The sequence below is a fragment of the Chiloscyllium plagiosum genome, unplaced genomic scaffold, assembly GCF_037043375.1.
Source record: "Chiloscyllium plagiosum isolate Xiang-an unplaced genomic scaffold, Cpla_swu_hap1 HiC_scaffold_19, whole genome shotgun sequence".
Classification (NCBI taxonomy): Eukaryota; Metazoa; Chordata; class Chondrichthyes; order Orectolobiformes; family Hemiscylliidae; genus Chiloscyllium; species Chiloscyllium plagiosum.
Genome location: NW_028270157.1, coordinates 44047380 through 44070189, shown reverse-complemented (window position 1 = coordinate 44070189; position 22810 = coordinate 44047380). Strand labels below are relative to the sequence as shown.

Here is a 22810-nt window from a genome sequence, read left to right as displayed (position 1 = left end):
ACAGGGTTGTTAAGAAGGCATACAGTGTTTTAGCTTTTATTAATAGATAGATCGAATTCCGGAACCATGAGGTTATGCTGCAGATGTACAAAACTCTGGTGCGGCTGCACTTGGAGTATTGTGTACAGTTCTGGTCACCGCATTATAAGAAGGATGTGGAAGCTTTGGAAAGCATGCAAAGGAGATTTACTAGGATGTTGCCTGGTATGGAGGGAAGGTCTTACGAGGAAAGGCTGAGGGGACTTGAGGCTGTTTTCGTTAGAGAGAAGAAGGTTGAGAGGTGACTTAATAGAGACACATAAGATAATCAGAGGGTTAGATAGGGTGGACAGGGAGAGCCTTTTTCCAAGTATGGTGATGGCAAGTACGAGGGGGCATCACTTTAAATTGAGGGGTGATAGATTTGGGACAGATGTCAGAGGTAGTTTCTTTGCTCAGAGAGTAGTAAGGGTAATGAATGCTGTGCCTATAATGGTAGTAGATTCGCCAACTTTAAGTACATTTAAGTCGTCATTGGACAAGCATATGGACGTACATGGAATAGTGTAGGTTAGATGGGCTTCAGATTGGTACGACAGGTCGGCGCAACATCGAGGGCCGAAGGACCTGTACTGAGTAGTTATGTTCTATGAGATTTTATTTTTAATGAAACAAAAATTGCATACACTAGTATCCCATTTACATTGAAGCAATATACCTGCAAGCAAGATAACTTTCTCTTTTTTTTTAACATAGACTGGTAAGGAATGGACAGCCCCTGGAGAATTTGGAAAGTTTCAAAGTCAAGTCTCCAAGCCCACACAGTAGGTATATGTAATTCAAATGGCTGAACAATTTCTCTCCTATGGTTTCTGTATAAGAAAAGTTATCTTTGAAAACATGATAGTGAACTACTTTCGCAGATGCTGCCCAGGGCTGTTGTCCTTTCACAGACTGCAATTGCTTTTTATGATCATGAAGGTTAAGAGGTATAGTTAGTAAGTTTGCAGATGACACCAAAATTGGAGGTGTAGTGGACAGTGAAGAAGGTTACCTCAGATTAAAACAGGATCTTGATCTGATTGGCCAACGGGCTCAGAAGTGTTAGATGGAGTTGAATTTAGATAAGTGTGAGATGCTGCATTTTGGGAAAACAAATCTTAACAGGACTTATACGCATAATGATAAGGTCCTAGGTAGTGTTGCTGAACAAAGAGACCTTAGAGTGCAGGTTCATAGCTCCTTGAAAGTAAAGTCGCAGGTAGATATGATAGTGAAGAAGGCATTTGATATGCTTTCCTTGACTGGTCAGAATATTGTGTACAGGAGTTGGGAGGTCATGTTGTGGCTGTACAGGACATTGGTTAGGACATTGTTGGAATATTGCATGCAATTCTGGTCTCCTTCCTATCGGAAAGATGTTGTGAAACTTGAAAAGGTTCAGAAAAGATTTACAAGGATGTTGCCAGGGTTGGAGGATTTGAGCCAAAGGGAGAGGTTGAATAGGCTGGGGCTGTTTTCCCTGGAGCATCGGAGGCTGAGGGGTGACCTTAGAACATAGAACAATATAACACAGAACATGCCCTTCGGCCCACGATGTTGTGCCGAACATTTGTCTTAGCTTAAGCACCCATTCATGTACCTATCCAATTGCCGCTTAAAGGTCGCCAATGATTCTGACTCTGCCACTCCCACAGGCAGCGCATTCCATGCCCCCACCACTCTCTGGGTAAAAAACCTACCCCTGACATCCCCCCTATACCTTCCACCCTTCACCTTAAATTTATGTCCCCTTGTAACACTCTGTTGTACCCGGGGAAAAAGTTTCTGACTGTCTACTCTATCTATTCTTCTGATCATCTTATAAACCTCTATCAAGTCACCCCTCATCCTTCGCCGTTCCAATGAGAAAAGGCCTAGCACTCTCAACCTATCCTCGTACGACCTATTCTCCATTCCAGGCAACATCCTGGTAAATCTTCTCTGCACCCTCTCCAAAGCTTCCACATCTTTCCTAAAGTGAGGCGACCAGAACTGCACACAGTACTCCAAATGTGGCCTAACCAAAGTCCTGTACAGCTGCAACATCACCTCACGACTCTTGAATTCAATCCCTCTGCTAATGAACGCTAATACACCATAGGCCTTCTTACAAGCTCTATCCACCTGAGTGGCAAATTTCAAAGATCTATGAACATAGACCTCAAGATCCCTCTGCTCCTCCACCTTACTAAGAACCCTATCGTTAACCCTGTATTCCGCATTCTTATTTGTCCTTCCAAAATGGACAACCTCACACTTGACAGGGTTGAACTCCATCTGCCACTCCTCAGCCCAGCTCTGCATCATATCTAAGTCTCTTTGCAGCTGACAACAGCCCTCGTCACTATCCACAACTCCACCAATCTTCGTATCATCTGCAAATTTACTGACCCACCCTTCGACTCCCTCTTCCAAGTCATTAATAAAAATTACAAACAGCAGAGGACCCAGAACTGATCCCTGCGGAACTCCACTTGTAACTGGGCTCCAGGCTGAATATTTACCATCTACCACCAGTCTCTGACTTCGACCGGTTAGCCAGTTTTCTATCCAACTGGCTAAATTTCCCTCTATCCCATGCCTCCTGACTTTCCGCATAAACCTACCATGGGGCACCTTATCAAATGCCTTACTAAAGTCCATGTACACTACATCCACTGCTCTACCCTTATCCACATGCTTGGTCACCTCCTCAAAGAATTCAATAAGACTTGTAAGGCAAGACCTACCCTTCACAAATCCGTGCTGGCTGTCCCTAATCAAGCACTGTCTTTCCAGATACTCATAAATCCTATCCCTCAGTACCCTTTCCATTACTTTGCCTACCACTGAAGTAAAACTAACTGGCCTGTAATTTCTGGGGTTATCCCTATTCCCTTTTTTGAACAGGTGCACAACATTCGCCACTCTCTAGTCCCCTGGTATCACCCCCGTTGACAGTGAAGACGAAAAGATCATTGCCAACGGCTCTGCAATTTCCTCTCTTGCTTCCCACATAATCCTAGGATATATCCTGTCAGGCCCGGGGGACTTGTCTAGCCTCAAGTTGTTCAAAATGCACAACACATCTTCCTTCCTAACAAGTATCTCTTCTAGCTTACCAGTCCGTTTCACACTCTCCTTTTCAACAATACGGTCCCTCTCATTTGTAAATACTGAAGAAAAGAACTCATTCAAGAGGTTTACAAAATCATGAGGGGCATGAATAGGATAAATAGACAAAGTCCTTTCTTTGGGGTGGGGGAATCCAGAACTAGAGGGCATAGGTTTGGGATGAGAGGGGGAAGTTATAAAAGAAACCTAAAGGGTAACTCTTTCACCAAGAGGGTGGTGCGTGTATGGAATGAGCTGCCAGAGGAAGTGATGGAGGCTTGTACAATTGCAACATTTAAAAGACATTTGGACGGGTAAATGAATAGGAAGGGTTTGGAGGGATATGGGCCGGGTGCTGGCAGGTGGGACTAGATTGAGTTGGGATATCTGGTCGGCATGGTTGGACCGAAGAGTCTGTTTCCATGCTGTACATCTCTATGACTCTAAGGTTGTATGGTTGATTGACCTTTGCTAGTACAGGTTATTTTATATTATTATCATTTTATAAGCTGTGGAAGACTTTTTTATTCACTAGTGGGATGTTCCATTGCTGGCTGGGCCAGCATTTATTGCTTGTCCCTAGAAAGGCTACCATTAGAATGATATGTAAGGATTGTTGGAATTGATGCTGAATAAAAGTGAATGAAATTTGTTTCTGACCCTTGAATGCAAATATATTATTCTTAATGAAGTCAATTTTCAGAAGTATTCTAAGCCTGAGAGCCCCAGTTACAATAGTTCAGTATGAGTGAGAGTACACAGAAGCCTGAACTGTAGTGATGACAGAAAGGGTCTCCAGTGTACTGTAAATGGTACAGGGCCCCAGATTCTGGTAGTTCTGTCACAAAATTCAGCGGCCACCACTCTTGGGGTGGGGGATGGAATATGTGCAGCTTACATATCCAGAAACTGATGGCAGGTACAAATGTAGTTGCCTTCAAAACAGACCTAAATAGCTCGAGTGGGTTCTTTAAAATCTAACTTGAGGGCTTTACACCTTTCAGGAGAATGTCTAAAGCTGAAAGGATTATTTGGAGAACCATTTTGGATTTGCCCAGAGACATCTTCACAATAGGCCATTTTACCTTTGGGATAGATCAACTGTCCTTTGGGAATCTTAAGGAGACATGCATGTACATAAAAGTTTATTAGAATCTCCTTGAAACTGTCAAGGCATTTTCATCTCCAGGTCCTCTTTTCATTATGGAATCATTCTGTAGTTCAAAAGAAAGTGTTTACTGTTTCAGTTTGTCTGTTGCCCGAAGCCTGCAGACTATCAATATAGCATTTGTATTGCATGGCTGATTTCACAACCTAGCAGTTGTCTATAGTTCAGTTTGATTGACAGCTCCAAATGGTTATGGGAACTTTGAAATGATGCTATGAGTGCCTTCATTTTAATAAGGAACTAAGAACTTTAATTAAATGCACGGTTTTATAAGGGATTAGTGCTTGAATTATTGTAAAAGTAGTGCATGGGTTTTTATGAATTGGCTATTTTTAAAAATAAGGAGATTTAGTACTTTATTTCACCTTAGCATTTGTCCTGAGGTCTGGGAGATAATGATGAATTGGCTTTAAAAATGGCAAGCAAATGGCAGGTAGGTGGATATAGCTTCCCATGAGTAGGCACACAGTTGATATTGGAGCTAAAAGGAACAATGGGTTTGGACAGAATGGCATGGTTAGCGTGAAATCAGGGGCTTTGGAGTTTTAAAAATTCATTCACGGGCCTTTACTGCCCATCCCTAATTGCCTAGGGGGCAGTTAAGAGTGAACCACATTGCTGTAGATCTGTAGACCAGATCAGGTAAGTATGGCAGTTTCCTTCCCTAAAGGAGATTAGTGAACTAGATGGGTTTTTCTGACAATTGACAATGGATTCATGGTCATCATTAGATTCTTGATACCGGATATTTATTGAATTCAAATTCCAACATCTACAATATGTTGTGAGGAAGAAGCATGGTGATTTCAGGAAGATTTGGGCATGCTTCATATCTGGGCAAGAACATGGCAGATGGAATGTAAAGTAGAAAAATCTGAGGTTATTCACTTTGGTAGGAAGATCTAAGAATATTTCGTAAATGGTAAGAAATTAGAAAGTGTAGGTGTGCAAAACGACCTAGATGTCCTTGTCAATATGTCACTGAAGGTAATACGCAGATTCAGCAAGCTGTTAGGGAGGCTAATGGCATGTTGGCCTTTATCAAAAGAGCATTTGAGTACAGGCCTGGTGAAGTCTTACTTTGAATAAATTCTTTGAATAAGAACTTGGTTAGACTACAACTGGAGTACTGTGTGACATTTTGGCCTCCTTAGCTCAGGAAAGATATTATAGCCGTAGAAGGAGTTCAACAAAGGTTCAGCAGACTTATTTCAGGATGGCATGTCCATCCTATGAAAAGAGATTGGATAAACTGCATTCTCTAGAGTTTTGAACAATAAGAGGTGTCTGTTATGAAAATGTGCAAAATTGGAAAAAAACTATATTTGAAAGACGATTCCCAGATACTCCAGTGCAGAAGCCTGACCTGCTTCAGTTTTCTTAACAGGTTTTGCCATAATTGGTCCTATTAACTTGAGCCATCTTTAGAGTTTTTGCTTATTTATTCATGGGATGTGGGGATCATTGTCCATTTCTAATTGCTCTTCTACAGATTGGCTACACTGTTCCCTTGAAGGTACATGGCTGCACACACGTGCAGTTGCTTTGATGTACTGTACATGGTGATCAGTGTTGGCATACCAATCTGGCACTGGCTTCCAGTTCCGGATGTCCCTGCCACACGCGGAGATCTGTGCAGCTGGTAAGAAAGTTAGAGGAAATGCTGATTGGCTATCTAGGCTATTTCAGAGGGCAGTTAAGAGTCAACCACATTGCTATGGATCTGGAGTCAGGTGTAGGCAAGACTGGATAATGTCAGATTTCCTTCCCTAAAAGACACTAGTGACCCAAATAGGATTTTGTAACAGTTGCTAGTTTCGTGGTCACCATTACTGTGATGGTCTTGAAATTTTGTTAATTGTATGTAAATTATGCCAGCTGCTGTAGTGGGATTTGAATCCATGCTCTCAAAAATTCAGCCTGAATTACTATTCTAATGATAATACACCATCATCTCCCAAACCTTTGGTAATGTTGTTTTTGCCTCTGTGTGGATGTGGTAGCAACCTTCTAATAACTAGATAATAGAGTGTAGTAATTTGATAAACTGATCCCTTGCAATCAAGATTAGAGTGGTCCTGGAAAAGTACAGCAGGTCAGGCAGCATCAGAGGAGCAGGAAAAATCGATGTTATGGGCAAAAGCCCTTCATCAGGGGGTGCTCCTCGGATGCTGCCTGACCTGCTGTGCTTTTCCAGCACCACTCTAATCTTGATTCTAATCTCTAGCATCTGCAGTACCCACTTCTGCCTGATCCCTGGCAATCTCTACTGCACTGAATTAGAGTGGCATTTATACTTGTCTATAGCAGTATCTGTTACTCTAAACATTTTAATAATTATTCTTATTAGCTACCAAATATCAGCATACAGGCTTTATAAATATTCTGCCACTGAGATTACAGGATGTTACAACACTGAAATTGTTCATTTGACTTATCACAACTAAATAAGAGCATAAATTTTGACTTCGCTCTGACTCAGTATATTTTGGGATCAACTGTGCAGATTTCTGCAACAAGCACTAACTCTTGAGGACAACAGTCAGAATTTTTTCAGTCTATCAATGGTGGCTATCGATGCATCCAATAAACATTTCGGAACCATTTGCATGTCACAGGGAATTGAGTCTTTGGTGTAAGTCATCAAGAACAACTTGGTGTAAATCAGATCAACTTTAATGTTATTGGTCCATATAAGTAAACACACTAACATCTGTTGTTAACAGGAATATTGTTAAGTAAAAGATACAGGTGGAGGCTCCAACAATGATCTTAGCTGGGACTTCTAGGGATGGTTTGGAATTTAGATCACAAAACCATGATTATGCAAGGCACAAATGGTGAGGGGAATGAAGAAAATGGACCATGTAAAATGGTCAAGCGTAAAGGATGCTTGACAGAAGGAGTGATCACCAATTAATACAATTCTGTCTCTAGGTGATTATTGACAAAGGATCTGCTACTGGAAAATTAACGTATCTGTCCATTCTGACTGACCTGTTAAGTGCTTTCTGCATTTGTTAGCTTTTATTCCAATTTTACAGCATCTTTTTAGGATTAAGAGCAACATCCTTCCAGTTTTGAAATTGTATTATGTAACCTGATTAGGTAGCGGCTAAGTGTTTAAAGTTGCTTAAGTGCAATTTGTAGCTAGTAGGCAAATAGCACTTTTTTCTGATTAGTTATTATACAGAGAGAAAAGAATTTGGTTTCACTCAAGAAAATCACGAGTTTCTCCAATAAATAGTTTTACTACAGCGTCTAAAAGCACTTAAGGTTGCTTTCAAATGGATTCTGTACAAGATTTTAGCAGTAATCAATGGCAAATGTAATTATGTGCTAAGTTAATCTAATGGCAGTATCTGTCTGCTATTTTCATTACTCTGTAATTCTGTGAGGCAGCACAACCTTAGCTCTTAAGAATTAGGTAATGCATGATAAATGAACTGTCAAAATGGTACGTTTATATGAAGTGATGTAACTAAAATTAGCACAAATGCTGATGTACAGAGTAAGCCAGTGTCTGTGCATATAAACATATTTCTGTTTTTATGTTCATTGCTAGAGAATGTGTTTGTACCTACACTCCTTGTCTGTGTTGTCATGTTTTTGAGGCTGTTTTCTGCTCCCAGGAGGAAAAGGATGGTCTGCTACTCTGGCACTGCAGATCAAAGAATGAGTCCAAAATAAAGACTGCAATAGCTGGAAAAACTCAACAGATCTGGCAACAACAGTGGAGAGAAAGCAGAGTCAATATTTTGAGTCCAGTGACCCTTCTTCAAACTTGAACATCTTCTTCTATATCATGTACCAGCCCCCTTCCACAAACATCTCACACCCAGTCAAGACATGGGCTGCTTTCAGCACAGCCAACCCACTATCATCTACTGATGGTTCCCATTATCAGCTTTTCTTTCTCCCAGGCTTACTATCTACTATCCCTTTCACTGCCTAACTATCGTTTTCTCTTTCTCTGGGCTTCATTTCCGACTTTCTTCTCAATCCTTCTATCCCTGACCTCTTCCACCCCTGTCTTCAGCATACATAACACCTTATCCTAGATATTCTAGACACAGTTCTGAAGAAGGGACTGAAGATGTTGACTCTGATTTCTGTCCTCAAATGCTGCCAGCCTTGCTGAGTTTCTCCAGCTATTTCAGTTTTTGTTTCAGATCTTCAGCATCTGTAGTTGTTTGTTTTATTTTAATATGAGTCCATTCTCTTCATGTGACTTTCTGCAACCACCCTGTATTACTGCAATGCCACTAATCATCACTAAAACCTCACCTTCATCCCGGTTAGGTCTCTCCAGTCATTCAAAATTCACCTTCTACTATCAGCAGTTCCTTCTCTCAGTCACCACACATGAGAATATCTTCCAAACAGAAGAAAAACGTAAAAGTAGACTAAGAAAGATATATAAAGAGGGAGTACAGACACATTCACCACCTTCCAACATTCACTTCCTTCACCATGAAGCACACAGTCAGTGCTATGCATCATCTACAGGATGTACTGCAGTAACTTACCAAGGCTCTTCGACAACACCTTCCCCCAAACCTGCAATCTTGCCTCGCTAGAAAGAGAAGAACAGTGTTTATATAGGAACACTGCCACCTGTAAGCCCCGTTCATGCCCACACCAATCCTGGCTTGGAATCTGACCACTGCTCCTTCCCTGACACTGGGACAATATCCTGAAACTCCTTTTGTGGGTGCTGGGACTGCAGCAGTTCAGGAAGGTGGCTCACTGCCAGCATTTACAACCTGTTCCCATTTAATTAAAAAAAATGTATTTAGTATTCTTAAAAATAGCCTCCCTGCAGAAAATCATCATCTTCCCAGCAGAAAATCTCACATCTTCAGTAGCCATGTTTTGCTATTCTGTCCAGTTTGGCAGGAAGAACAGAAAAGCAGGATATTATTTGAACAGAGAGAAACTGCAGAATGCTGTAGAATAGAATTATCTGATTGTCATTGACCATGATCATGAAAGGTTAGCATGCAACTACAGGCAATAGGAAGATGAAATGTTAATCTTCATTGAATAGGGGATGGCATATATCACCTAGAAGGAGGAGACCAACAATTGCAGACAATCCTGACTTGAAACTATATTGTAATTTCTTCCCTAACATTGGGTCAAAAGTCTGAAACCCTCACAGCACGGTTGGTATATCTGGACCACAACAGTTGAAGAAGGTGGTTCAGTTAGGAATGGTCAATCAATGCTGGCCTAGCCAGGAATGCTCTAATCCCCTGAAATATAATCGACATAAAATTTGGAATCTTCCTACAAGTATAAAAGGCTCACACTTAGAATACTGAGTAAATTGTTGGTTTCCTTAATTATAAAGGGACATATCAAAAATGGACGTAGTTAAGGGAGCTTACTCAACTTGAGTTCTGCGATCTTTTCCAATACCTAAGTTGTGATTTTCCAAAGACATTGGCAATTAATTACTGTATTACATTAAAGGACTAAAATATAATGTACGAGTATTTATACACAGTAATTGATTGTTTCCTTGTGTCTTTATTATGGGTGTAGTGTCATGCATTCTTTTCCATTTCCTATCTGTAGGTTGTTATCCTTTAAGAAATATTTCTTTGAGGTACTGCACAAACAAAATGACAAAGGAACAGACCACATAGAAGTTGCAGTAAGTAATTTTGATTTTTTTTTCAACTTTGAAAATTCATTGTTTTTCTCATTTGTAAAGTTTACTTTTTAGTGAGTTTTGAGAAGATTTGTAGCTAAGGTTGAGGTTCTGGATGTACGTTTGCTTGCTGAGCTAGAAAGTTCATTTTCAGACATTTCATCACCATGCTCGGTAATATCATCAGTGAGCCTGCGGTAAAGCGCTGGTATTATGTCCCCCTTGCTATTTATGTGTTTAGTTTCCTTTGGTTCGTGACATCATAACTTGTTTTGGTGATGTCATTTCTTGTTCTTTTTCTTAGAGGGTGGTAGATGGGGTCTGAATCAATGTGTTTGTTGATAGAGTTCCGGTTGGAATGCCATGCTTCTAGGAATCCTCGTGCATGTCTCTGTTTGGTTTGTCCTAGGATGGATGTGTTGTCCCAGTCGAAGTGGTGTCCTTCTTCATCTGTATGTAAGGATGCTAGTGAGAGAGGGTCATGTCTTTTTGTGGTTAGGTGATGTTCATGTATCCTGGTGGCTACTTTTCTGCCTGCTTGTCCAATGTAGTGTTTGTTACAATTCTTGCAAGGTATTTTGTAAATGATGTTTGTCTTGCTTGTTGTCTGTTTAGGGTTTTTTATGTTCATTAGCTGCTGTTTTAGTGTGTTGGTGGGTTTGTGGGCTACCATGATGCCAAGGGATCTGAGTAGTCTGGCAGTCATTTCTGAGGTGTCTTTGATGTAGAGGAGAGTGGCTAGGATTTCTGGACACGTTTTGTCTGCTTGTTCGGGGTTTGTTGCTGAGAAATCGGCGGACTGTGTTCATTGGGTACCCGTTCTTTTTTAATATGCTGTATAGGTGATTTTCCTCAGCTTTTCATAGTTCCTCTGTGCTGCAGTGTGTGGTGGCTTATTGAAATAATGTTCTAATGCAGCTTTGTTTGTGGACGTTGTGATGATTGCTTCAGTAGTTCAATATTTGGTCCGTTTGTGTTGTTTTCCTGTAGACACAGGTTTAAAGTTCGTTGTTCACTCTACTGTGACATCTAGGAATGGCAGTTTGTTGTTTTTCACAAATTCACAAACCAAGAGCCCCCCTCAGACCCATAATCCAAGAATTCACTCCACCCAAGAATTCCTGAACACCATCAAAAACACAAAGAAAGAAGAGAATGAAATACTGGTCTCCTTTGACATAACAGCCCTGTTCATATCTATCAACATTAACCTGCCCAAGGAAACACTGACTACACTATTAGAAGACCGAAAGACACATACACCAGACATCACCAACTTCATCAGCAAGAACAATATCATCAAGCTAGTTATCCTATGCCTTACCACCCATTTCACCTTCACCAACAAAACCTACAGACAAACCAACGGAATACCCATGGGATCTCCAATATCAGGGTTCTTAGCAGAGGCAGTAATGCAGAGACTCAAACAAACAGCTCTGCCAGCCATCCAACCCAAACTTTGGGTCCACTACATGGGTGACACCTTTGTCATCACTAAATGAAACAAATTAGAGGAAACCTTCAAGAACATCAATAATATCCTTACTGGCATAAAATTCACAAAAGTGAAGGAAAACAACAACAAACTGCCATTCCTAGATGTCACAGTAGAGCGAACAGCCAAAGGGAAACTTCAAAACAGCGTCTACAGGAAAACAACACATACGGACCAAATATTGAACGATAGGAGCAAGCATCCTAACACCCACAAATGAGAATAGTATTTCAATGAGTCACCACACACTGCAGCACAGAGGAACTACTAAAAGCTGAGGAAAATCACCTGTACAGCATGTTGAAAAGGAACGTGTACCCAATGAGCACACTCTACCGATTTCTCAGCAACAAAACCAAACAAGCAGACAAAACGTAACCCTAGCTACTCTCCCCTACATTAAAGACATCTCGAAAATGACTGCCAGACTACTCAGACCTCTTGGCATCATGGTAGCCCATAAATCCACCAACAAACTAAAACAGCAGCTAATGAACATAAAAAGACTCTATGCAGATAACAAGCAAGATGAACGTCATTGCTGGCTAATGCTTCATCTATTATCTGTGTCTTGATTGCCCTTGAGAAGGTGTTGGTGAGCTGTCTTCCTAAACCTTTGATGTTTCTTTGGTAGAGGTAACATTCCCTTCTTAGGGAAAAGTTCCAGGTTTTCAATAAATGCTGGACCAGCTAGTGACATCTGTCTCCTATGAGGGAATAAACAAAAAAAAGTATAAACTCCCAGTTGTTAACATCCATGATTTTGTGCGCCCAGCCGATCTGTAGGTAGGAAATATGGGCTTCTGTTACTTTTGACGACATGGGTCTCTTGTTTTAATTTTGTCCTGCTTCAATGTTAATTATGGAACATGAGAAGAATGCCTGGATAGTTCTGAGGGAGGTTTTAGTTGGTTTACTAATGCCAGCCTTGATTGCAGAAGTTTGCTTGGGTGCCCTGAAATAAGGTAGAAACAGGAGTAGGCCATTCAGCGTTGGAGCCTGCCTCATAAGTCAGTATGATCGTGGCTGATCAAACAGTCCAATGTCTGTTATCCAACAGACCCCATAACCCTGCGTGCCATTAGTAATCAGAAATCTCTCAATCTCTACCTTAAATGTACTCAAAGACTGGGCTTCCAAGGTCTCTGGGATAGATAATTCCCAAGGTTCACTGCTGTCCGATTAGAAAAAAAATTCCCTACCTAGGACCAAATTGCACCCCGAGTCTCGACTCCCCAACTGGGGAAACATCTCAGCTGATCAATTCCGTCTATCCATTTTCGGGTACTTCGTAAGTTTCAATGAGATCACCTCTCATTCCTAGAAATTCTGGAGAAATCAGGTCCGCTTTGCTGAATCTCTCTTCATAGGACAGTCCCACCTTCTGGTAACAAGTTTGATGAACCTTCATTGCACTCTCTCTCTGACAATAATATCTTGCTTAAGAAAAGGAGTTCCAAATTCCAGATACAGTCCAATCAAGCTGCTACATACATGAAGCAAGACTTCACTGTCTTTAAATCCTCTTGCAATAAAAGCTAATATTCCATTAGCCTTCGTAATTGCTTGTTGCACCTGCATGTTAGCCTTCAGTGACTTATCGACATGGACACCTAGGTCCACTTGTACATATCTACATTCTAACCCCTCACCATTTATGAAGTACTCTGCACATCTGTTTCTCCTATCAAAATGGATAACATTTTAATTTTCTGTTCTCTGTTATGGAGGTAGAATAAAGCAAGTAGGAGTGTGATGGGTGTTCAAGTGGACTAGTTCTGAGATTATCTTGAGTTTAGCTCACTTGTTGTTATATATCTAGTCCTCTAGGGATGAAGTTGGATTTTGCCACAGCAGTTTTGGAGTGGGAATCAGACAGTCTGCTGTAACTTCCCTTTAAGCACTGGGACCTGTAGTTCTTCATCCAGACTGCCATGTTTTAGACTTGGGCCATTAGGTTTCTCTGGGAAAGTATATCTGCCAAGATGCCTCATAAATGTTGCTATTGTACATGTCTCCACCATATTCCAGACACTTACTACCCTTTGTGAAAAAGAAACTCGCCTCTCACACCTCCTTTAAACTGAACCCTTTTACCTTCGACCTATTTCCCCTAGTAATTAACATTTCTATGCTGGGAAGAAGACTCTAAATGCCTCTCATAATTTTATAAACTTCTGTCAGGTTGCCTCTCATCTTTTGATGTTCAAGTGAAAATAAACTTATGCTTCTGTCATAGTTAATACTCCACACCAGGTACTATCCTGGTAAACTATTTCTGTATCTTCTCCAAAGCCTCCACATCCTTCTCGTGGTGTGGTGACCAGAACTGTACACAATATTTCAAATTTGGCCTAACGAAAGTTTTATACAGCTACAACATGACTTGCCAATTTTTATACTCTGCGCCTCGACTGATGAAGGCAAGCATGCCATACGTCTTCTTGACCATCTTATCTACTTATGTTGCCATTTTCAGGGAATTGTGAACCTGTATGCCTAGATCCCTCTATATGTTGATACTACAAAGGGGTCTGCCATTTAATGTATACTTTCTCCTGTATTAGATCTCCCAAAATGCATCACCTCACATTTGTCCAGATAAGTTCCATCTATCACTTCTCCGCCCAAGTCTCCAGCCTATCTATATCAGGATGAATCCTCTGGTAATCCTCCTCACTATCCGCAACTCCCTCAATTTTGTGTGGCCTGAAAACATATTAATTGGACTATCTGCGTTCTCTTTCAAATCATTCATATATATTACATATATATTATGTATTACCCTTACTTACTGCAAGGACTGAGGAGTCGGTGCTGACAGTGTGGAAGACCGTGAGGGAATGAGGAGAGCTACAAGAGGGGGGTGGGGTGGGGTGGGGTAGAGGGGGGGTGGTAGTGGGGTGCAGTTAAGGAGGATAATTAGGGTAAGGAGAAGTCCTAAATGGGAGAACGATGATAGACAAGGGTAACAAGGAGAATCTGTAACTGAGAAAAGCTGCGAACAGGATGGTCAGGTAGGGAGGCAATAAACAAGAAAGGTATGAATGGCATGAACATTTTTCACACCAAACTGTAGTGTGGTCATAAGAAAATATCACATTGGTTTGAACGCAGGGCATGGCCTCACACTTACTGCAGAATGGTGCTAATCATGTATTGTGAGGTAAAGGAATACTTAGGCCCAAATCCTGATGCTAAATCCACACACCAGCCCCATTATATCAGAAACAATAAAGCAGAGTGAGCCTAAATGAGGCAACTTAACACAGGGGCTTATTGCAAAGATCAAGTGCCCTAAAGTGAGAGCACCTTTTTTAGCAGCAGGCCAGTGCAGCAGAGGCAGGCTGGTTAATCGAAAGAATTTAATTATCATATTTATTGTCTCTTTTCCTTAGTGGCGACTTCGCAAAACTGGCCTTAAATTCAGCATTATTGATTCGAAGTATATCTCACTTTATGTTAGTAAGTTACGCACTATACTTCTATTTGTAAATTATACACTTGCATTTGTATTATTTAGAATTATAAATTATTAGAACCAATTGAGAGTGTGAAGAAGACAGTAATGAAGTTATATAAAGGAGTCCAAAACTCTATGTAACCCAAAGCCTGACCTGAAACTTAGACAAAGAAATTGTGACTTTCTTTTAACATACTCAGCTTTCCTTTGGTTTTAACCAGAAAGTAACTGTTTAAACTTTAATTGGAGTAAAATGCCACAGATAAGCTTATTATTAGTAATGAACATATTTGTACTTAGCTTTTTACTGTTATAGATAGTCCACACATGCCAGTTCTCTACTCTCTTATAATTGTTGTTGTAAATTTGGATACATTTAAGTAAATGCAGTAAGCTAAACTTACGACTGTTGTTGTATTACTTAATGCTTTTTAAAATAATTAAATAAGTGAAACATTCAACAATGTGTGCTCCTCTTTAAACAGAACCTTGTGGTGAATTTTTTTTTAAATTTCTTTTTCCATTCCAGACGAGTCACTGATAAAATTAAATGAGGTTCAGCACATTCCACAGTCTGTAGCGAGCCATAAAAAGAATTACGGTTATTCCAGTTCACACAGAGACCATCCAACAGAAATGCTGAAATATGACCCTCGTGACAGTTTCTTCCAATGTAAGAGATCTCTCCAAATATTGTTGTTGTTGTTAAGACAGGGATGTTATGTGGGATGACCAGTAGGAAATATACCTGGTGTTCTCAGGAGATCATTGAAAACTGGTAAGGAGCAACAAATCTTATTGAACAGCAAGTCCTCTAAATCATGACAATACTCATTTTTGCTCCTTAAGCATTTTGGTTGATAAGGGAACAGAGCATTTGTCACTTCTATTATGATAACAGCAAGAACAAGTGATGCAATAAGATGATTTATTTTATGCAATTTATGTTCAATTATCCATTTGCAGCCAAAAGAGGCAATATTTACCAAATGTTATTTGGCAGAGGTGAAGTCTCTTTGAAGTTACTGGAGAGTGTTTTTGTTTTCAGTTTTTTCCCATGCATTTCTAAATACAATAACATGCTGGAAAAATACACTTCCATTTGTAGTTCAAGATGTACATTGTACCAACACCCCATGGACTGCAATCTTACAAGTAGATCATTCATCACCATCTAATTGAGGACAATCAGGGATAGGCAATAAATGCTGGCAGAGCCAGTAACACCCACATTTTGTCGATCATTTTAAATAATATCTTGATTGCTCTTCTGTGAGTTTATCAATGAGTGTAGTAGCTTGTGACTTATGAGAAACACCACATGCACTCCCATCCAACCCTTTCCAGATATCTGTAAGGGTGCAGTTTCCAAGAGAAGTCATTAAATCATGATCAGCTATGGAAAAATTTGGTCCTCCACTTTGTACTCGTGTCAAGTGAGACCAGTTTGTGTCAAAAATAAAGACGCATTCACCAGGCTACAAGCAAGTGGTTTCAATTTTAGTTTTAAACTCACACCTGCAAACATTATTGTTTAAATGCAAATCAATCTTCTTTGTTAAGATATCATGTAACTTTAATAAATTTAGTCTCCAGTGTGAAAAACCAGTTATTTATGTTTATCGTCATAACAAATAATACTTTGTTACACCTCACTGAGGGAGCAAGCTGGAAATCAAGCCCTGCTATTCTGATAGTCATTACTAAAGTTAACAATTTTATAAAAGAATGCAAATTCCCCAATTTACCTGTCTTTTAGGTTAACAGAAAGTCTGGATCAGGTTTCTGTATTTTGCAAGAATGTCTACTTACTGCAGAGAAATAGAGTCGAGCTAAAGAGTTATGAACTGTCAACATATAACTGCTGGTTAAAACTCTAATCCTCTTACAAAACTTTCCCCTCTACACAAATGTACAGACAGACTCAAAAGATAAATGGGTGGAGGGAAAGACTAATAAGACAGTTAATTGTCCCTGTCCACAGGTTTCGCTGAGATGATCCTTCTTGTTTGTTAGGACTTAAGACTATAAGACATAGGAGTGGAAGTAAGGCCATTCGACTCATCGAGTCCACTCTGCCATTTAATCATGGCTGATGGGCATTTCAACTCCACTTACCCGCACTCTCCCCGTATCCCTTAATTCCTTGCGAGATCAAGCATTTATCAATCTCTGCCTTGAAGACATTTAACATCCTGGTCTCCACTGCGCTCCACAGGCCCACCATTCTCTTGCTGAAAAAATTTCTCTTCATTTCCATTCTAAATTGACCTCCTCTAATTCTAATGCCCACGGATCCTAGTCTCCCCATCTAACGGAAACAAATTCCCAGCATCCACCCTTTCTAAGCCATGCATTATCATGTAAGTTTCTATTAGATCTCTCCTCAACATTCTAAACTCTAATGAATGCAATCCCAGGATCCTCAGCCATTCATCCGTGTGAATCTCCGCTGGGCATGCTCTAGTGCCAGTATGTCCGTCCTGAGGTGTGGGGCCCATAATTGGAAACACTATTCTAAATGGGGCCTAAGTAGAGCTTTATAAAACCTCAGAAGCACATTGCTGCTTTTATATTCCAACCCTCTTGAGATAAATGACAACATTGCACTTGCTTTCTTAATCACGGACTCAAACTGCAAGTTAACCTTTACAGAATCCTGGACTCGCACTCCCAGATCCCTTTGTACTTTGGCTTTATGAATTTTCTCACCGTTTAGAAAGTAGTCCATGCCTGTATTCTTTTTTCCAAAACGCAAGACCTCGCAGTTGCTCACATTGAATTTCATCAGCCATTTCTTGGACCACTCTCCAAAATGTCTAAATCTTTCTGCGAACTTAAAGCTCCTCAATTTTCCTTTTCCAGGTACTTTCATTTGCTTGCAAAAGGCCCGGAGCAATTGGTTCACACTTATAAAGTCTCTGAATTTTGGTCGAAAGTTAAAGGTTACAGCAAATGATAGACAGAGCTAAGCGATTCCGCAGCCAATAGATCAGATCTAAACTCTGCAATCCTGCCACATCCAGTCATGATTAAATAACTCACTGGAGGAGATGACTCCACAAATATCCCGATCCCCAATGATTGAAGAGCCCAGCACACCAGTGCAAAAGATAAGGCTGAAGTTATCGCAGCAATCTTCAAGCCAGAAGTGCTGAGTGGATGATCCATCTCAGCCTCCTTCATTGGTCCTCAGCATCACAGATACCAGTCTTCAGCCAGTTTGATTCACTTCAAGTGATATCAAAAAACAATTGGAGGCATTGGATATTGCAAAGGCTATGGGCTCTGACAATAGTACTGAAGATTTGTGCTCCAGAACTTGCCATTCCCCTAGCCAAGTGTTAGAGTACAGCTATAATGCTGGAATCTATCTAACAATGTGGAAAATGTGCCCAAGTATGTCCTGTACATAAAAAAGCAGGACAAATCCAACCTAGCCAATTACTGCCCCATCAGTTTTATTCTCAGTCATCAATAAAGTGATGGAAGGTGTCATGAACAGTGCTGTCAAGCAGCACCTGCTCAGCAATAACCTGCTCAGTGACATCTACTTTGGGTTCTGTTAGGGCCACTGAGCTCCTGACTTCATCACAGCCTTGGTTCAAACATGGACAAAAGAGCTGAATTCCAGAATGTGACAGCCCTTGACATCAAGGCTGCATTTGAGTGAGTGTGGCATCAAGGACGCCTGGCAGAACTGGAATCAGTGGGTATCGGGGGTAAATTCTCCAGTGGTTGGAGTCATACCTGACACATAGGAAGATGGTTGTGGTTGTTGGAGGTCAGTCATTTCCGCTCCAGGACATCTATGCAGGAGACCAACCGAAGACCAACCATCTTCAGCTGGTTCATCAATAGGACCCTCCATCATCAGGTCAGAAGTGGGGATGTTCACCGATGATTGAACAATGTTCAGCAACATTCACGACTCCTCAGATACTGAAGCAGTCTGTGTTCAAATGAAACAAGATCTGGACAATATCCAGGCTTGGGCTGACAAGTGGCAAGTAACATTCATGTCACACAATTGCCAGGCTATGATCATCACCAATAAGAGACAATCTAACTACTGCCCCTTGACATTCAATGGTGTTACCATCACTGAATTCCCCAATATCAACGTCCTTAGCGTTATCATTGATCAAAAATTCAATTGGACTCACCACATAAACACAGTGGCTATAAGAGCAGGTCAGAGGCTAGAAATACTGCAGCGAGCTCTCCACCATCTACAAGGCACAAGTCAGGAGGGTGATGGAATACTCTCCCTTGCTTGGATGAGTGCAGCCCCAACAATGCTCAACAAGCTTGACACTCTCCAGGACAAAGTAGCCCACTTGATTGGCACAGAATCCACTCTCTCACCACTGAAGCTCAGTAATAGCAGTATGTACTATCTAGAAGATGCACTGCAGAAATTCACCAAAGATCCTCAGACAACACCTTCCAAACCCATGACCACTTCCATCAGGAAGGATAAGGGCAGCAGATATATGGTAACACCGTTCCTTTACTGTTGCTGGGCCAAATTCCTTAATGGCATTGTGGATCAACCCACAGCAGGTGGACTGCAGCAGTTCAAGAAGGCAGCTCACCACTACCTTCTCAAGGGCAATTAGGGATAGGCAATAAATGCTGGTCAGCCAGTGACACCCACATCCCACAAAAGAAAAATGAATAAGTTAAAACAAATTGATGAGGGGAAATTTGACTGGCTTTGTGTCAGCTTGAGGTGTTTTCTTCCTGCAAAAGGTGGCTACTTCCTTTTAAGATCTAATGCCTTCTCACCAAAAGTTCATACCCACAAGCTGTCCAACCACCTGGGAGCCAGTCACATAGTTGTTGGTTCAGCAGAAAGCCATTATCATCAATAGCTGGTTGCCACTCCACAGACCAATCAACTATTTGTTGCCAGCTGAACCCACACCCCTGGCCACAGCTCATCTGCAGTAATCTCCCTTACTGCTTGAACAAACAGCACTCAGAATGAGTGTCAGCTAACTTGCCGCTAAAAGTGCAGTAACACTGTTCACAATCCTTGGTTTTTAAAACAGTCCTTTCCTCATTTTTGTCCGCAATCCAAAATATAGAAAATAAAAAGAGACCATCTTTAACCATAGAATCATATAATACAGAAGAGGCCCTTTGGCCCATCGAATCTGTACCACTAAATCTATACTAGTCCCATTTTCCAGCATTTAGCCCATACCCTTAAATGTTCAAACACTTCACGTGCTCATCCAAGTATAGTTTTAAAGATTGTGAGGTTACACGCCTCAAGGACTCTGCCAAGCGATGCATTTCAAATACCCACCAGCCTCTGAGTGAAAACTCTTTTTCTTAACTCTCCTCTGAACCTCGTATTTTTCATCTTAAATCATGCCCCTTTGTTACTGACCCTTCAACTAAGGGGAACAACAGCTTTCTATCCACCCTGTCCATCCCCCTCATCATCTTATAAACCATGGGTGACATGGTGGCTCAGTGGTTGGCACTGCTGCCTCACAGCACCAGGGATGCGGGTTCAATTCCAGCTTCGGGCAACTGTCTGTGTGGAGTTTGCACATTCTTTCCATGTCTGCACGGGTTTCCTCCAGGTGCTCCGGTTTCCTCCCACAGTCCAAAGATCAGGTGAATTGGCCAAGCAAAATTGCCTATAGTGTTAGGTGCATTATTCAGGGATAAATATAGGGTCTGGGTGGGTTATTCTTCGGCGGGTCGGTGTGGATTTGTTGAGCCGAAGAGCCTGTTTCCACACTCTAGAAAATCTAATCTGTATGAGGTTCTCTCTCAGCCTTCTCTGCTCTAAAGAAATCCCGAGCGTAGCACCTCTCCCTTCAAAGCTAAACTGCTCCATCCCTGGCAATATCTTGGTGATCCCCCTCTGTACCCCTTCCAGTACAATCACATCCTTCCTCTAGTGTGGTGACCAGAACTGCATGTAGCAATCCAGCTGTGGCATAAACAAAGTTTTGTCCAGTTCTGATATGACCTCCTTGCTCTTGTAATCTATGCCTTTTCTGATAAAAGCAAGTGTTCTGTACGCTATCTTAACTTATCTTATCTTAGGGGCGGCATGGTAGCTCAGTGGTTAGCACTGCTGCCTCACAGCACCAGGGTCCCAGGTTCGATTCCAGCCTCGGGTGACTGTCTGTGTGGAGTTTGCACATTCTCCCAGTGTCTGCTGGGTTTCCTCCGGTACTCCGGTTTCCTCCCACAGTACAAAGATGTGCAGGTCAGGGGAATTGGCCACGGTAAATTGCCCATTGTGTTAAATGTATTAGTCAGAGGGAAATGGGTCTGGGTCGGTTACTCTTCGGAGGTCAGTGTGGACTGGTTGGGCCGAAGGGCCTGTTTCCACACTGTAGGGAATCAAATCTAATCTAAAAAAAACTACCTGATTAACCTGTCATGCCACCTTCAGGGATCTATGGACAAGCACCCCTTGACTCCTCTGTTTCCTCTGAGCTTCCTCATGTCCTGCCATTTATTGAGTAATCTCTTGATTTGTTACTTCTTCCAAAGTGCAGCACCTCACACTTATCAGGATTAAATTCCATCTGCCACTGATCTGCCCATCTCACCAACCTGTCTATCACCTCTGAGAACCTAAGACCTTCTTCCTCATCCAGCACCTGACCAATTTTCATGTCATCTGCAAACTTACTTATCATTCCCCCCAATGTTATATTGAACAATAAGTGACTCAGCACTGATCCCTATGCTACGTCACTAGAATCTGGCTTCCAGTCTCATAAACAGCCTTTTACCACCACCCTCTATTTCTTGCCAATTTTGGTTCCAACTTGTCAAGTTTTGCTGGATCCCATGTTCATTTACATGTTCCAGTGCATTGAAAAGCATTCAGTGAAGACCTTTTACATAAGCAAAATCAAATTTCAAACAAATGAGTGGGAAACAACTGCTGTAGTGACATGATGAAATTTATAGTTAACATAGAAGATACTTACTGCTGGCTAATTTAGGAGCAATTTCAAATTGAATGTTTGCTTTTCTAAAATGCCTCATTCAAGATCCTGCCAAATAATGCTGCAAATGATGGGGCCATGTTAAGCATATGATGATTTTGTGCAGAATATGCCATCTTCTCCGTGATCCATTTGTATTTCATATAGTCACTCCTAAAAGAGGTACACACAATTCCTGTGCTTTATTTGTAACAGTTGCAGTCGTGTGATTTCTTTATTCATTCATTCACAGGATAAGGACGTCACTTACTGAACATCCCTAATTACCCAGAGGGCAGTTAGGAGTCAGTCACATTGTAGTGGGTTGGGAGTTACATGTAGGCCAGACTAGGTAAGGTTGGCAGTTTCCTTTCCTAAACGGCATGAGTGCACTAGATGGTTTGTTCCAACAATCGCCAATGGATTTATGGTCATCAGTAGATTCTTAATTCCAGATATTTATTGAATTCAAATTCCACTTGTCTGCCAGGTTCACGGAATGTTCTCAGGATCAACATTCAAATGATAATACCACTAGGCCATCACCTCCCCATATCAATGTCATAAACATCTACATCTATTAGTTTGTTGCATATGTATTATAAATATGGTGTGTTTCCCTGTTAGAGAAATTAAAATGTTCTTTACCATTTCCAATTAACTCATTTCTTTTATTCTGTTTTTCTGATCAAAATCCTTGTGCATCACATTAAAATGTGTGAATTTGAAGGTCTTAAAGGAGACACAATGTCAACATTTTTCACCCTGTGCACATCAGAACTGACACTTAAGAAACCAAATTTAGAAATGGGAATAAAAATGGAAAGAGCTGGAGAACTCAGCAGGCCATTGACGAAGGAGTGCCACCACCCCATCAGGTTTGAGTTAGGTTGGAAGCTGAAGAGCAGGACGAGTAGAGTAATGATCTCAGGTTTGC

General features: G+C 41.1%; 1 protein-coding gene across 2 annotated transcripts in view; it reads left to right on the top strand.

Moving 5' to 3' along the window:
- Positions 1–22810, top strand: part of b4galnt3b (beta-1,4-N-acetyl-galactosaminyltransferase 3b) — a 215284-nt gene that overhangs the window by 141811 nt on the left and 50663 nt on the right. For both annotated transcript variants that reach the window (XM_087997275.1, XM_087997276.1), the window contains exons 7-10: positions 736–803; positions 9866–9944; positions 14838–14904; positions 15432–15575. In XM_087997275.1, coding sequence (XP_087853401.1) covers positions 736–803; positions 9866–9944; positions 14838–14904; positions 15432–15575 — 358 coding nt within the window. The remainder of the gene's footprint in view (positions 1–735; positions 804–9865; positions 9945–14837; positions 14905–15431; positions 15576–22810) is intronic.